General features: G+C 50.1%; 2 protein-coding genes across 2 annotated transcripts in view; both read right to left on the bottom strand.

Moving 5' to 3' along the window:
- The window catches only part of LOC138520550 (E3 ubiquitin-protein ligase TRIM39-like), a 936,034-nt gene that overhangs the window by 89,752 nt on the left and 833,425 nt on the right, over window positions 1-12,857 (bottom strand). The window lies entirely within an intron of this gene.
- Window positions 2,429-12,857, bottom strand: part of LOC138520552 (E3 ubiquitin-protein ligase TRIM39-like) — a 36,407-nt gene continuing 25,978 nt past the window's right edge. The window contains exons 5-7 of the mRNA XM_069632894.1: window positions 10,387-10,409; window positions 2,546-2,566; window positions 2,429-2,443 (exon numbers count right to left, since the gene is read on the bottom strand). Of these exons, the coding sequence (XP_069488995.1) occupies window positions 2,429-2,443; window positions 2,546-2,566; window positions 10,387-10,409 (59 nt within the window). The remainder of the gene's footprint in view (window positions 2,444-2,545; window positions 2,567-10,386; window positions 10,410-12,857) is intronic.

Here is a 12,857-nt window from a genome sequence, read left to right as displayed (position 1 = left end):
GATCCCGACTCCCCCTCCATGCTCGTGGACAAGCATTGGCAAGGCCAACAGTTTTGATGTGTGTGTAAGCATGGGATGGGCATTTGCCAGGGTTTGCCATAATGGTACTACAAGATCATAAGACTGCAACAGCTGGCAAATGGTGTGAATGTCTGTGCATATGATGGCATCTATTGCCTATAAAAGTGCCAACACTGTTGGCATTGCCAGGGCCTTTTTAAAGAGAAATCCAATGCAAGGAACAGATGTGAGGACCAATATTTTTGGGATGTTAAAGGAAGCCTTTGCTTTCCATTCTGCATCACATTGCCTTCTGGTGCTTCTGGTAACTATAGGGCTGTAAGTCTGGGTTTCCAGGTAGCCACATTGGAAATGGGCCTGGTGGGCTCCACACCAACAAACCATCCAATTAACTGCAGAGCAGGTCAGTGTTACGCGACAACAAAGACAGTGGTAGAGGACAGCAAGCATTGGGTAACGTGTGTTTGTATGCCAATAGGACGTGACATGCACTGCTCTGGGATGGGTCCAAGCTTAATTTGCATATGGCTGCAGTCTGCAACCGTTCTGTAATGGCACAGAAGAACTAAAAACGATGGCACGAAATGCTGCCCACTTGAATTGTTAAAACGGTGCAGTTTTTTGGTTCCCCGAGTGCATGGTAGGTGCTGTGCGAAACCGAATGTGTAAGATTGATAAACCTGAGGTCGCACGTTCGGGATCCTGGCAGCCGGACAGACTCTGTCTTTCACCCTTCTGAGGTCGATACTTTCAGGCCGCTGTTCCTTGTGTGATAATAACAGCAATTGTCTAGTGGGCGTGCGAGGTTGGGCACGAACCCTCGCACTTGGGAACAGTCGCAGTCCCCACAGACAAATCTGCAGCTATAGGTTACCCTGAGGGAATGCTGAGCACGGCCGCGCACCCAGTGAAATGGCCTTAGAAAAGAGCCCATTAAACGAACCGCTGCAGATCATGGAATTAAATAATTCACGCCCAGGGATTCTACATTTATACAAAATAAATCGACCTTAATTATAAATTCCTCTCAGCCTCATGGAGCCTCACCATTACGGAACCCAGGGTCTTTAGGTCCTTTAATCACTGCTTACTCAGTGGAGGTTCTGTCCCATTCAGCCGCAGCACATCCAGAATGCTGCCAAAACACACTTGCCTACACCAGCCTATGCCAGCTCCCAAAGATTGTGGGCACACAGCTGAGAAACAGATGTTGCGGCTGCCAATGCTCTATTGGTGTAATCAAAATGTCGGAACAGGGTCTCCTTTCAACCACTCGATTTATAAGCACTATCTGTGTCCTTCACTGAAGTCCTGGTAAAAACAAACATTGGCAAAGCCAGCAGTTTTGGCTTGTGTACAAGTATTAGGCATTTGCCAAGCACTGCGGTTAACGCTCAGGTACTCACACCACAAGTGACTTTGCTGACTCAAAACCCAAACTGTTGGCATTGCCAATGCTTGTTCCTTTTCAAATCAATTAGGATAAAATCAATGGAAGAAGATATTGGGCCGTTGTTTCCGGACCGGTAAACTATGAGTCCTGCAGGTGGGTGGTGTTACTCCCGCCAGGTGTTACCTGGCGGGAGTAACGCCACCCGCCTGCAGACGGAAATGGAATTACGGTGCCAGTGTTTCCACACTCTCCATTCCCATGGAGTCCTATGGGACTCCATGGGAATGGGGAGTAACGGACTGGCGGCTCCGGAATTACAGGACCGCCGGGGCTGTAATGTCCCGGTAAGTCCGGCAAGTCTGGAGCCGGTAATTCATTCCAGGTACGACGGCAACCTGCCGGTTTTTCCAGCATGGTTACCGCCGGACTTGGAATGAGGCCCATTGTGTGAGTACATGTACTCTATTGGTGAAAGTAAGATGCAAGCACTTAGACGTGGGACTTCAAAAATAAGTTACTGACAGTAGAATAAACATCTGCAAAAAAATCCTTAGGCTTTATATATTGTGGGATAGGGGATGCAGGTATAGGGCAACCTGAGGCTGAACAGGGCAGTTCCTGTATATGGGGAGCCCTCGCAGCCCTACTTTACGTGACACTAATGCAGGTTTTGGCTAATGGGTGGGCTGATATTCTGCTCACGTGTGCGGGCAAGAAGAGGCCTGGAGTGTAGGAAAATGCATTATACTGGACCATGTGCTTTGGTTGGATTGAGCCCGCTAGCCCAGGAGCCGAGATTGAAACCAGCTCCGGTGGTTCAACCGCGGCAGTTTGGTGGTGCTCAGGCACCTCAAACAGGAAGGTGACTCTGTGACTCATGTTCCTTTCCTATGACCGAGTGTCACTGCAGGGGACTCAAGCTGCCTCACCTGACAGTGACTCCTGAGATCCAGGAGGACTCATGGAGGGTTAGTTTGGGATTTGTAAATCACAAGTACTCACGTTCACAGGATTTCACGTATCTCCAATCTGAAAGTAAGAAGAAAATTAAGGGTTTGTGAAATCAGACAAAGCAGCGAGACATTGAAGTATGTTAAATATAATATATTTCTTACCATTATTGGAACTTACCCATTTCTGCAGGAAATGTTTCTGTAATAAAAGAAAAACAAGTGATGCATTAGATCCCAAACGTTTTTACTGTAAAACATAACCCAGTACTCCCTGCCCTTCCCCTAATGCCTCCCCTCCAGCTCCCACCACTGCACCCCCACTCCCTGCCCTTCCCCTAATGCCTCCTCTCCAGCTCCCATCACTGCACCCCCACTCCCTGCCCTTCCCCTAATGCCTCCTCTCCACCTCCCACCACTGCACCCCACTCCCTGCCCTTCCCCTAATGCCTCCCCTCCAGCTCCCACCACTGCACCCCCACTCCCTGCCCTTCCCCTAATGCCTCCCCTCCAGCTCCCACCACTGCACCCCACTCCCTGCCCTTCCCCTAATGCCTCCCCTCCAGCTCCCACCACTGCACCCCCCTCCCTGCCCTTCCCCTAATGCCTCCCCTCCAGCTCCCACCACTGCACCCCCACTCCCTGCCCTTCCCCTAATGCCTCCCCTCCACCTCCCACCACTGCACCCCCACTCCTTGCCCTTCCCCTAATGCCTCCCCTCCACCTCCCACCACTGCACCCCCCCACTCCCTGCCCTTCCCCTAATGCCGCCCCTCCACCTCCCACCACTGCACCCCCCACTCCCTGCCCTTCCCCTAATGCCTCCCCTCCACCTCCCACCACTGCACCCCCACTCCCTGCCCTTCCCCTAATGCCTTCCCTCCAGCTCCCACCACTGCACGCCCCACTCCCTGCCCTTCCCCTAATGCCTTCCCTCCAGCTCCCACCACTGCACCCCCACTCCCTGCCCTTCCCCTAATGCCGCCCCTCCAGCTCCCACCACTGCACCCCCACTCCCTGCCCTTCCCCTAATGCCGCCCCTCCACCTCCCACCACTGCACCCCCACTCCCTGCCCTTCCCCTAATGCCTCCTCTCCAGCACCCACCACTGCACCCCCACTCCCTGCCCTTCCTCTAATGCCTGCCCTCCAGCTCACACCACTGGACCCCCACTTCCTGCCCTTCCCCTAATGTCTCCCCTCCAGCTCCCACCCCTGCACCCCCACTCCCTGCCCTTCCCCTTATCCCTCCCCTCCAGCTCCCACAACTGCACCCCACGCCATGCCCTTCCTCTAATGCCTCCCCTCCAACTCCCACCACTGGACCCCCACTCCCTGCCCTTCCAATGCCTCCCCTCCAGCTCCCACCACTGCACCCCCACTCCCTGCCCTTCCCCTAATGCCACCCCTCTAGCTTCCACCACTGCACCCCCACTCCTTGCCCTTCCCCAATGCCTCCTCTCCAGGTCCCACCACTGCACCCCCACTCCCTGCCCCCAATGCCTCCCCTCTAGCTCCCACCACTGCACCTCCCACTCCCTGCCCTTCCCCTAATGCCTCCCCTCCAGCTCCCACCACTGCACCCCCACTCCCGGCCCTTCCCCTAATGCCTCCCCCCAACTCCCACCACTGTACCCCCACTCCCTGCCCTTCCCCCAACGCCTCCCCTCCAGGTCCCATCAATGCACCCCCGCTCCCTGCACTTCCCCTAATGCCTCCCCTCCAGCTCCCACCACTGCACCCCACTCCCTGCCCTTCCTCTAATGCCTCCCCTCCACCTCTTACCAGTGCACCCCCACTCCCTGCACTTCCCCTAATGCCTCCCCTCCAGCTAACACCACTGCACCCCCACTCCCTGCCCTTCCCCTAATGCCTCCCCTCCAGCTCCCACCACTGCACCCCACTCCCTGCCCTTCGCCCAATGCCTCCCCTCCAGCTCCCACCACTGCACCCCCACTCCCTGCCCTTCCCGTAATGCCTCTACTCCAGCTCCCACCACTGCACCCCCACTCCCTTCCCTTCGCCTAATGCCTTCCCTCCAGCTCCCACCACTGCACCCCCACTCCCTGCACTTCCCCTAATGCCTCCCCTCCAGCTCCCACCACTGCACCCCCCCACCTTGGGTGTCCATTGTCATGTTTTGGCTTGTCCTCCCCGGCACCCCATAGGGCAGGTCACCCACCCACAGATCTCACTCTTTCAGAGCTTAACATTCTCAGCACACAGTAAAGGACCAGGGAAAAGGGCATTAAGATCACAGGTAATGCAGCCTCTTTATTGGATCAGGCAGATCATGCCACTATATCTGATAAAAGGACTGAAAGTACCGCGGGCAAATCGTTCGCATGAGAAAGGTGCGAACTACCAAAAGTTTGCACCTTTCTCATGCGAACACACAGACATTCTCACGCACACACAACACACCCATAACCCCCCCCACCCACACCCTCAGCACACCCCCACCCACACCCCCAACATAAACAAACCCCACTTACCTGCATCTTCAGGCTGGGTTCCTGCAGCGCCAGTTCCCTTTCACTTCCGGGATCGGGAACTGGCATTGCAGGGTCCTTTTCTTTATTTTTTTGTAACGGAAGGCTGCGGGGGTGTCCCCCGCAACCCCTGCTCACATATTTACAGTAATTTTCCAATTAATCTGTTTTCACACCACTATATATTTTGCTAGATTTGATGAGTTTTATGTACAACTCAACGAGTGCATTATCAGTGAAATGTATATGCATTTAGTTTTTTCATCCAGTCATGGATGACCGGTTCATTTCTTATAATCGACCCCTCAAAAAACATGTTTTTACCTCTCGGGAACCCCACCAATCAAACGCTCATCCAATCAAACACTCATCCAATCAAACGCTCATCCAATCAATCACTCATCCAATCAAACACTCATCCAATCAATCGCTCATCCAATCAATCGCTCATCCAATCAATCACTCATCCAATCAAACACTCATCCAATCATGGCTCATCCAATCAAACACTCATCCAATCATGGCTAACTGGCATGGACCTCAAAGAGTTATTGCCGAAGCTATCCCCAAGTGACAGAAATGCCCCGACGGCTTGGTACCAACTAACAGGACTGCACACTATCTAATCTTTCTGGCCAGCCTCGGGTTTCAGGCCTGCAGTAGTCCCCAGTTCTAGGCCACCTGGAAGTGAAAACCTACTCCTCTCTGACCGTCCCCCTCAACCCTCGCACCACACATATCATCGGCTTCAAACAGTTTGACTGCATTTCCCCCAACCTTTCTAACGGCCCAAAACATCTTTAAAATAGCCTACATTACATACAAGGCTGTGGTAACACAGCCACACCGGTACCTAGCCAAGGAACTGGTCAAATTAGGAAGCCAGAGCAATTCCAGATGCCACAACTTTGCAAGACTGGAAATAAATAAATGCCCACAAGCAAAAAAAACAAGAAGAGAAAGATCTCCCATTATGCGCCAGCACTGTGGCACACGATCCTCACCCACCTCCGCACAGCACCATTATGCCTGCAGTTTACAAAATAAAACGGAAGACCTTGCTATATAAGGAATTTCTCTAAACACTCGGTGCACCAGGTAATAGCATTCAGGGGATGCGGCTCTCGGCCTCACCTGGACTCAACCATTGTGACACTCTCCATTGCTTGCTATCTACCTGTGCGCGATACAAGTACAAGAATGCCAACATATTGGTTTTTCATTGAGCTGTGCATATTTACATGTATTTCAATTAAATAAGTGTGTTGCGATGATTGGAAAAGCCTTCCCTATCAACATTACCTCTCCGGTGGGCCTGGACTCATATCTACCTTTTAATTCTGCGAGCAGCTGCGCATGGCGTCTGATTCTCAGCAGCATCGTCTCTATTCCAGAGGCATCTTCCTGGGGCTTCAGAGCCTTCACTTCACTGCACCTGAGAATTATAGAAAGATGCTGTATATAACCCTCGGCCTCCAGTGACAAGTAAGAGTAAAGGAGGTCTAAACGGTGAGATAAGGGGGAGGAAAAAGAGACCCCATTCCTAAAGATGGAAGGAGGAGACGGTGGGCTGGGGATCTCTACATTCTGATACATTTTGAATAAGAGATCACTGGGTAGGACAGGGTGGGTTTGGGAATCTCTACATTTTGATACATTCTGAATGAGAGACCCCGAGGGAGGAGAGGATGGTGTGAGAAACCTGAAGGTGTCTCACTTATTAGTCCCCAGAGATCTGTCATCCAGGTGGCCAGGACACGGCCATCGCTATCGGATCCAGATCCTGGTGCGGGAGGATCACATGGGTGAGGGGTCTTCGGGGAGTGGAAGTGGGACACTGAAGGGTGAGATGCGGTATCCCCTTCCTTATAACACCTTTTCCCCATCCTACTCTGTAGGATATCTATAAACTCAACCTCTCCCCTTTTTTGACACAAACACGTTATCACAGACCGATTACCATAAAAGACAACGGACTAACATCAGAGACGTATACCTGACATGTCCCAAACAAGGGTCAGGCAGAATCAGGCAATTGGCGATAACTACACACACCTGACTGCCTTTTCCCTTCCCCATGGGGATAAAAGGCGGAGCACGAGAACACACTCTGAGCAAGGCCAAGTGCATGAGGAAGCAGCGATTCCAGGACGCAGGTCAAAAGAAGGAGAAAGGTGGCGAGACCTGAAAGGACATCAAGGAGGGAGTAGCCCATGCCCTTTTCAACCCAGACCCGCAAAGCCTCTGACAAAAGAAATATAAGGCAGGGAATCGCAGTTGGCGAATGGTGTGACGGATGTCAGTGGTATATGGAACACTCCCGCACTGATTACCAGGGCGGGGAGATGAGGTTGCCATCGTGGTACCGTCCTTGACTACAGCGGCAAAAGAAACACCAACGAGTTCAGCAAAGCCGGTGAGTCGGAAGAACCTGATAAGGGGCCTGACTGTGTTAGGCTCAAAGTTGCAGTGGCAACATTAAGGAGATTAAAGGTACAAAGCTCATTTGTGATCGATTTGGTACCAGAGATAGAATGGCGCGGCGTCTCATGGGCACTCATTCAGAGGCCTCGGGCTGTTACCATCTGTCCTGAACAAAGACTGTGTTGAAAGTAAAAGATATAGAAACAACAAGTACCAGGAGGCCATAGGGAAGGCCGAAGTGAGGTGTCAAGGTGGTCATACAAGGGTCCAGCCAAATCCCTTGTACAATCGAAGGTCTTTGACACATTGTTAAATGTTTAAGTATCCGAGGGAATTGTGAAACAGGCGTTTGTGCCCGACTGAGGGAAAACCCGTGGGTGTGTGAAACCCGCACTTGTTATAGACACTAAGAGCGACCCAGCGAGACGTGATCGCCCTTCGGAAGTCTATGTGAGTGAACTTGGCAAGTGCTTTAGAAGGTCTGAGCACGGATGAGGGAGACCTAAACTAGCTGGATGTTTAAAAAGAGATTGAGACTCTCTGATACTACAAGTAAAGAGATTGTAATTGAAAATGCAGCAGATTGTGATGGCAAACGTGAACCCGACTGAGGGATGTCCACAGTGAGTGGTTGGTCTGAGCCCGACTCAGGGAGGCTAACGTTGTGAGAAGGATAGGAGTCCGGCTGAGGGGGATCCACGGGTGAAGAGTAATCGCCCGACGTAAAGAGAAATAGAAGGAACCTTTGTTTTGTCGTTTTGTGATACATCAGGCCCTCTGAAGCCAGGGACATTGCATGAAAGAGTCTTGGACACAGACGGTCCTGATGTAAAAAGAAAAGGAACTGTAACCTTGTGCTGGAGAAGCGCAGAAGTGTGCTGTGCTCACAAGTCCCGTCTTGCCCCGTGCTAGAAAACGTGGGAAAGAGAGACCCCGGCAATAACATCCTGACTTATTATTTTGTAAACACTTCTTTCTTTCTTGTGAACATTATCCCACACATAGTTTGTAACATAGCAGTAAGGATTGGCAATAGGTTTCTTGGTATAGGCCTTTTATATTTGACTAGACTCCACTTGGACAGTATTATTATCATTTGATGGTCGTAGCTTGCACCCATCTTAGATTTAGGTTTGGATAAGGCGTTTATCTCACCCATTTTACAGTTTAATAAACACCATTGAACTGTGATCACTTGTGTCTGTCTTGCTTTGATACAATGCCTTTCTTACAGTGGGCACAGGGATCTCTAAATGCTGATACATTCTGAATGAGAGACCCCCGGGGATGAGAGGGTGGGCTCAGGGATATCTATATTCTGATACATTCTGAATGAGAGACCCCCTGGGAGGAGTGGGTGGGCACAGAGATCTCTACATTCTGATAAATTCTGAATGAGAGACCCCTGCAGAGGAGAGGGTGGGCTCAGGAATCTCTACATGATACGTTTTGAAGGAGAGACCCCCCAGGGAGGATAGGGTGGGCTCAGGAATCTCTACATGATACATTCTGAATGAGAGATGCCCTATGAGGGAGAGGGTGGGCTCAGGGATCTCTACATGATCCATTCTGAATGAGAGACCCCTGCAGAGGAGAGGGTGGGCTCAGGAATCTCTACATGATACGTTTTGAAGGAGAGACCCCCCAGGGAGGATAGGATGGGCTCAGGAATCTCTACATGATACATTCTGAATGAGAGATGTCCAGGAGGAGAGGGAGGGCTCGGGGATATCTACAGTCTGATAGAATTGGGGGGTAAAGGGAGGATTGCCCCTGTTTGTATAGCTTCACTTTCATATCTTTATGTTTAAATACTAATAGCGAGATTTGGGGGGGTCAACTTTTTGGTAAATTAAGTGTAAGTTTATGAGGTTGGGATTTCGGTAGGTGATCATTTCAAGACGACTTTTACACAGGTGAGATTTTAGTAGGTGATTAAAAGACATAGATCACTTTTTGCCATATACTTTTCATTGTATTTGTTTACTGCCAATTTTTCACTGAGGTGGGGGCTGGTAGGGGAGAGGGTGGCGGGCTGGGGGGGACAGGGATATTAATGGGCCTCCACCCATCCTTTACAGAAAGAAGCAGTGAAAATCATATCAGTGATGAGAAATGCCCGGTAAAAACCCATAGAAATGTTGGGTGGAATTTAATTTCACAATTCCTGGGATGAGAGCGGTGCCTTTAAAGATACCTCTCTTCCAAGTCATTCCCAGGAAAAAACTGCCAGGGACATTTTCATGGACACTAACAGGGAGAGCTAACTTCCCATTAACTATCTGAAGGGAAATGTTAGCGACAGGGAACGTCTTAAGGGGGCACTAGATAACTTAGTGGCCTGCAGAGGACTATTTGTTAGAACCTCTGGCCCAAAGAAAGTGCTGTCAATAACAGTGGCACTGGAAGTAGTGTCTCTGATTCCAGTGGTAGGGTGGCTGTGCACTATAATGGAATAGACATACTACGTATTGGAGGGAAATACCCCTCTCCCTGTCCCCTTTCTGGGGCTTGACCCTCCCACATTAAGCAAAGCTGAAGACATCTCTGGGATGTCTGCACAAGGGCAAGTCTCCCAGTGCCCAGAGGCCATGCTTTAGGCACTCTGCTCAGCAGGCTTTTTAGGACAGCTAGGCTGACCTCTGGGATGGTCAGTTTTTCTACAGTCCCAGCAGGTGCTAGGGAGTCTGGGAATTACTGAGGAACCACCACTCACCTTTGGGTTAGTGGTGCCATCCTTCTTTTTGGACCCAGCCACGAGGGGTTACCCACTTCTACTTTGAGGCCCTGTAAGAAGGGAGAATGTTGGCCGGCCTTACCTGTCCCCTGATCACTGTGGTGAACTCGGTGAGAGAGCCACAAGTCAGCCATCTTTGCTAGTTCCCTTGGATCAGTGATGATGGAATTAGCTAAGTGCTAATACAAGTCAGGGAAGCAAGCATACAGGGGGTATATATATTTTTAAATCACACATAGAAATGCTATATCTCCCAGAAGTTAAGATGGAGCCGGGGTCTGTAGTGTGTAATAAATGTGAGGAACAGAGGACAACCACTGGGATAAAAGTGAGTTCACATTGAGGGCACATCAGGGAAGAGGAGACATACCTGCTCAAGACACTCTTCACATCCTAGAGAGAGAAAGAGAAAGAGGACAAGATAAATAGTCATCCCACATTGTTCTAAACGTTGATTTCCATTTTACAGAGAGCCTGAGCTGTGATTCAAGGAAAGAGTTAGGTTGATACATTATCTAGTCTAGGAATCAGTTGAGCCTTCTGGAAAGTTTCTGGTCAGACAATGCCAAGCTGCGGATCACAAAATCAGACACAGACCCACACCCTATCTGGTGATTCTGAGTAATGGAAGCAAAACGTCACCCAAAACCTTGAAGGTGACCTACAGTCCTCTCGCTTTAAAGCCATATCCTGGGGTTTCTAAACAGTTTCTTCTGAGCCGCTGGTTTTGTTGACACACTCTGCCAGCTTGGACATGGTTCCCTGTACTCAGTGCAGTGTGCGTTGCAGGTTCACAAGTGTGCATGTGTAGGAAGGTAGATGCTCAATGTGTGTGTGTGCATGTTTGTGTGTGTGTTTGCGTGTGTGTGGGTCATAGAGATGCACAAGGAGTCATGCTGTTTGTCCTGGTTTCTAATGGTTGCTGAAGTTCTAGAGAAGACACAAGGCTCCATCATGCCACATATCACCTTTATGTCGCCAACGTGGTGTCTGGGAAGCAGAGCAGTAGCCTGCAGCGAAAGCGCGGGGCATCCATTAACTGGCGATCAAATGTTGGTGCCAGAGCCATAGCTACATTGTTTGTGCTGGGAACTAGAGCCACTGTGAATGAAAGGTGGGGGTGGGGGGGACAGAGCCGGACATTACTGGGGTATTTGAGGCTGCACTTACATGTAGTGACTTTGTCATACATACAAGGCATTAACTGCGATTAGATGGCATTACTGAGAGGTGCTGAGGTGGCACTTTGCATCTGCAGCACCTACACACATGGGAATGAACATGACATACAGTGACTTTACAGGCATGCCAGGCACTAACTGGCATTAGAGGAGTTTGAAGCTGCACTTTGCGTATAATGGCAACAACTGCACACATGTGAGACTGCACATACTGCACTCAGCATTAGAGGGCATTACTGGGGCATTGGACTAGACTAGCTGTCACAGTGCAGCATTCGCTGACCTAGCGCTCTCTCTCTCTCTGTGCGCCGTCTCAGTGAAAATTACTCTTTAGATCCATGGTATGGTACAGGCTTTCTCTCTCTCTCTCCATCAGTGCTGTCTGTTTTTCTCTCACCCCATTCCCCATCGCTCTCGCTCGCTCTGTGTGTCTCTCTCTCTGCCTCCCCCTATCATTCATTCCCTGTCTCTTTCTCTCCAGGCTCTATCGCCGTATCTTGCTCTCTGTCCTTTGCCAGCTCTGTGGGTGTGCCGCTCTCTCTCTCTCTCTCTCTCTCTCTCTCTCTCTCTCACTCTCTCCCTGTCCAGCTCTGTGATTGTGCCACTCTCTGCACAGTGGTGTATCCGTGGGCGAGAGCGGTCTTTCATGCTGTCCCTCTCTTTCTGAGGTGTATTGTGAAGTGCACTCTCTTGGTTCTCTCTGTCTGGACAGTGTGGTGTGCTCACACTGGTTCTCTCTGTCAGTGTGGTTTATCCCTCGGTTAGAGAACAGAACCTGCAAGATAGCACTAGTGTAGTCTGGTGTGCACTCTCTCTCAGTGTCAGTGCGGTCTAGTTCTCTCTCCTTCTGTCTCTGTGTCCCTCCATCCCTCTGCTTCCCTGTCCCTTCCACCCCCCCCGCATCCTCCCCTACCAGTCCATTTCTGTCCCTCTCTAACACTCCCTCCATCCCCCTTTACCTCCATCTTTCCCCATCAGTTCCTCGTCCACCCTCTACCTCTATTCCCCCTTTCTCTCTGCCCCCCTCTCTTTCCCTTGTCCATCTTTCTCTCCCCCTCTCTTTTTCTTGATAGTTTATGTTATGTGTGTGATTTGTAGAGCGCTAACGGCCACACTCGGGCATCAAAGCTTTTGCTAACCTGACCCCCGGTTTGAGGAGCAGAGAATGTTCTCAGTTTTGTTTCGGTAGTGTGATGGGCCAGAAATGTGAGGCGGACAACTTTTTCAATCATTTTTCAAAGAATGCTGTTTTATTAAATCAAAAGTGCAAACCTACGCCTCACTTGCCCATCTCTAACAGGGATTTCTCTGCCTAAATAAACGAAGTCAAACACTCTAGAATAACATTTCTGGCCCTCACACTTATACATAAACATAAACAAGAAAACATATGGCAATACTTGTATTAGCAACACATTCAAGTCTTTGATTGTAACCTGAGCGAATTCCACTTCCCCAGGTTTTAAGTCAAGGTTAGTTCCGTTGAATAACACAAAACAACAAGAAAATCAAGGGTTGAAACAAAGTTCCAACACAGTTTTTGGCGAAGTCAGTTTGTTAAGAAAAACTTCCAACACTCCTCAGTTCAACACAGAAAAGCTCATTTCCCTCCAGGAAATGCACAAGTCAAAGCTCCTTAAACAGTACCAATGGGATTCTT

Source organism: Ambystoma mexicanum, chromosome 13, assembly GCF_040938575.1.
Source record: "Ambystoma mexicanum isolate Mex_15411 chromosome 13, UKY_AmexF1_1, whole genome shotgun sequence".
Lineage (NCBI taxonomy): Eukaryota > Metazoa > Chordata > Amphibia > Caudata > Ambystomatidae > Ambystoma > Ambystoma mexicanum.
This window is presented reverse-complemented; position numbering and strand designations above follow the sequence as displayed.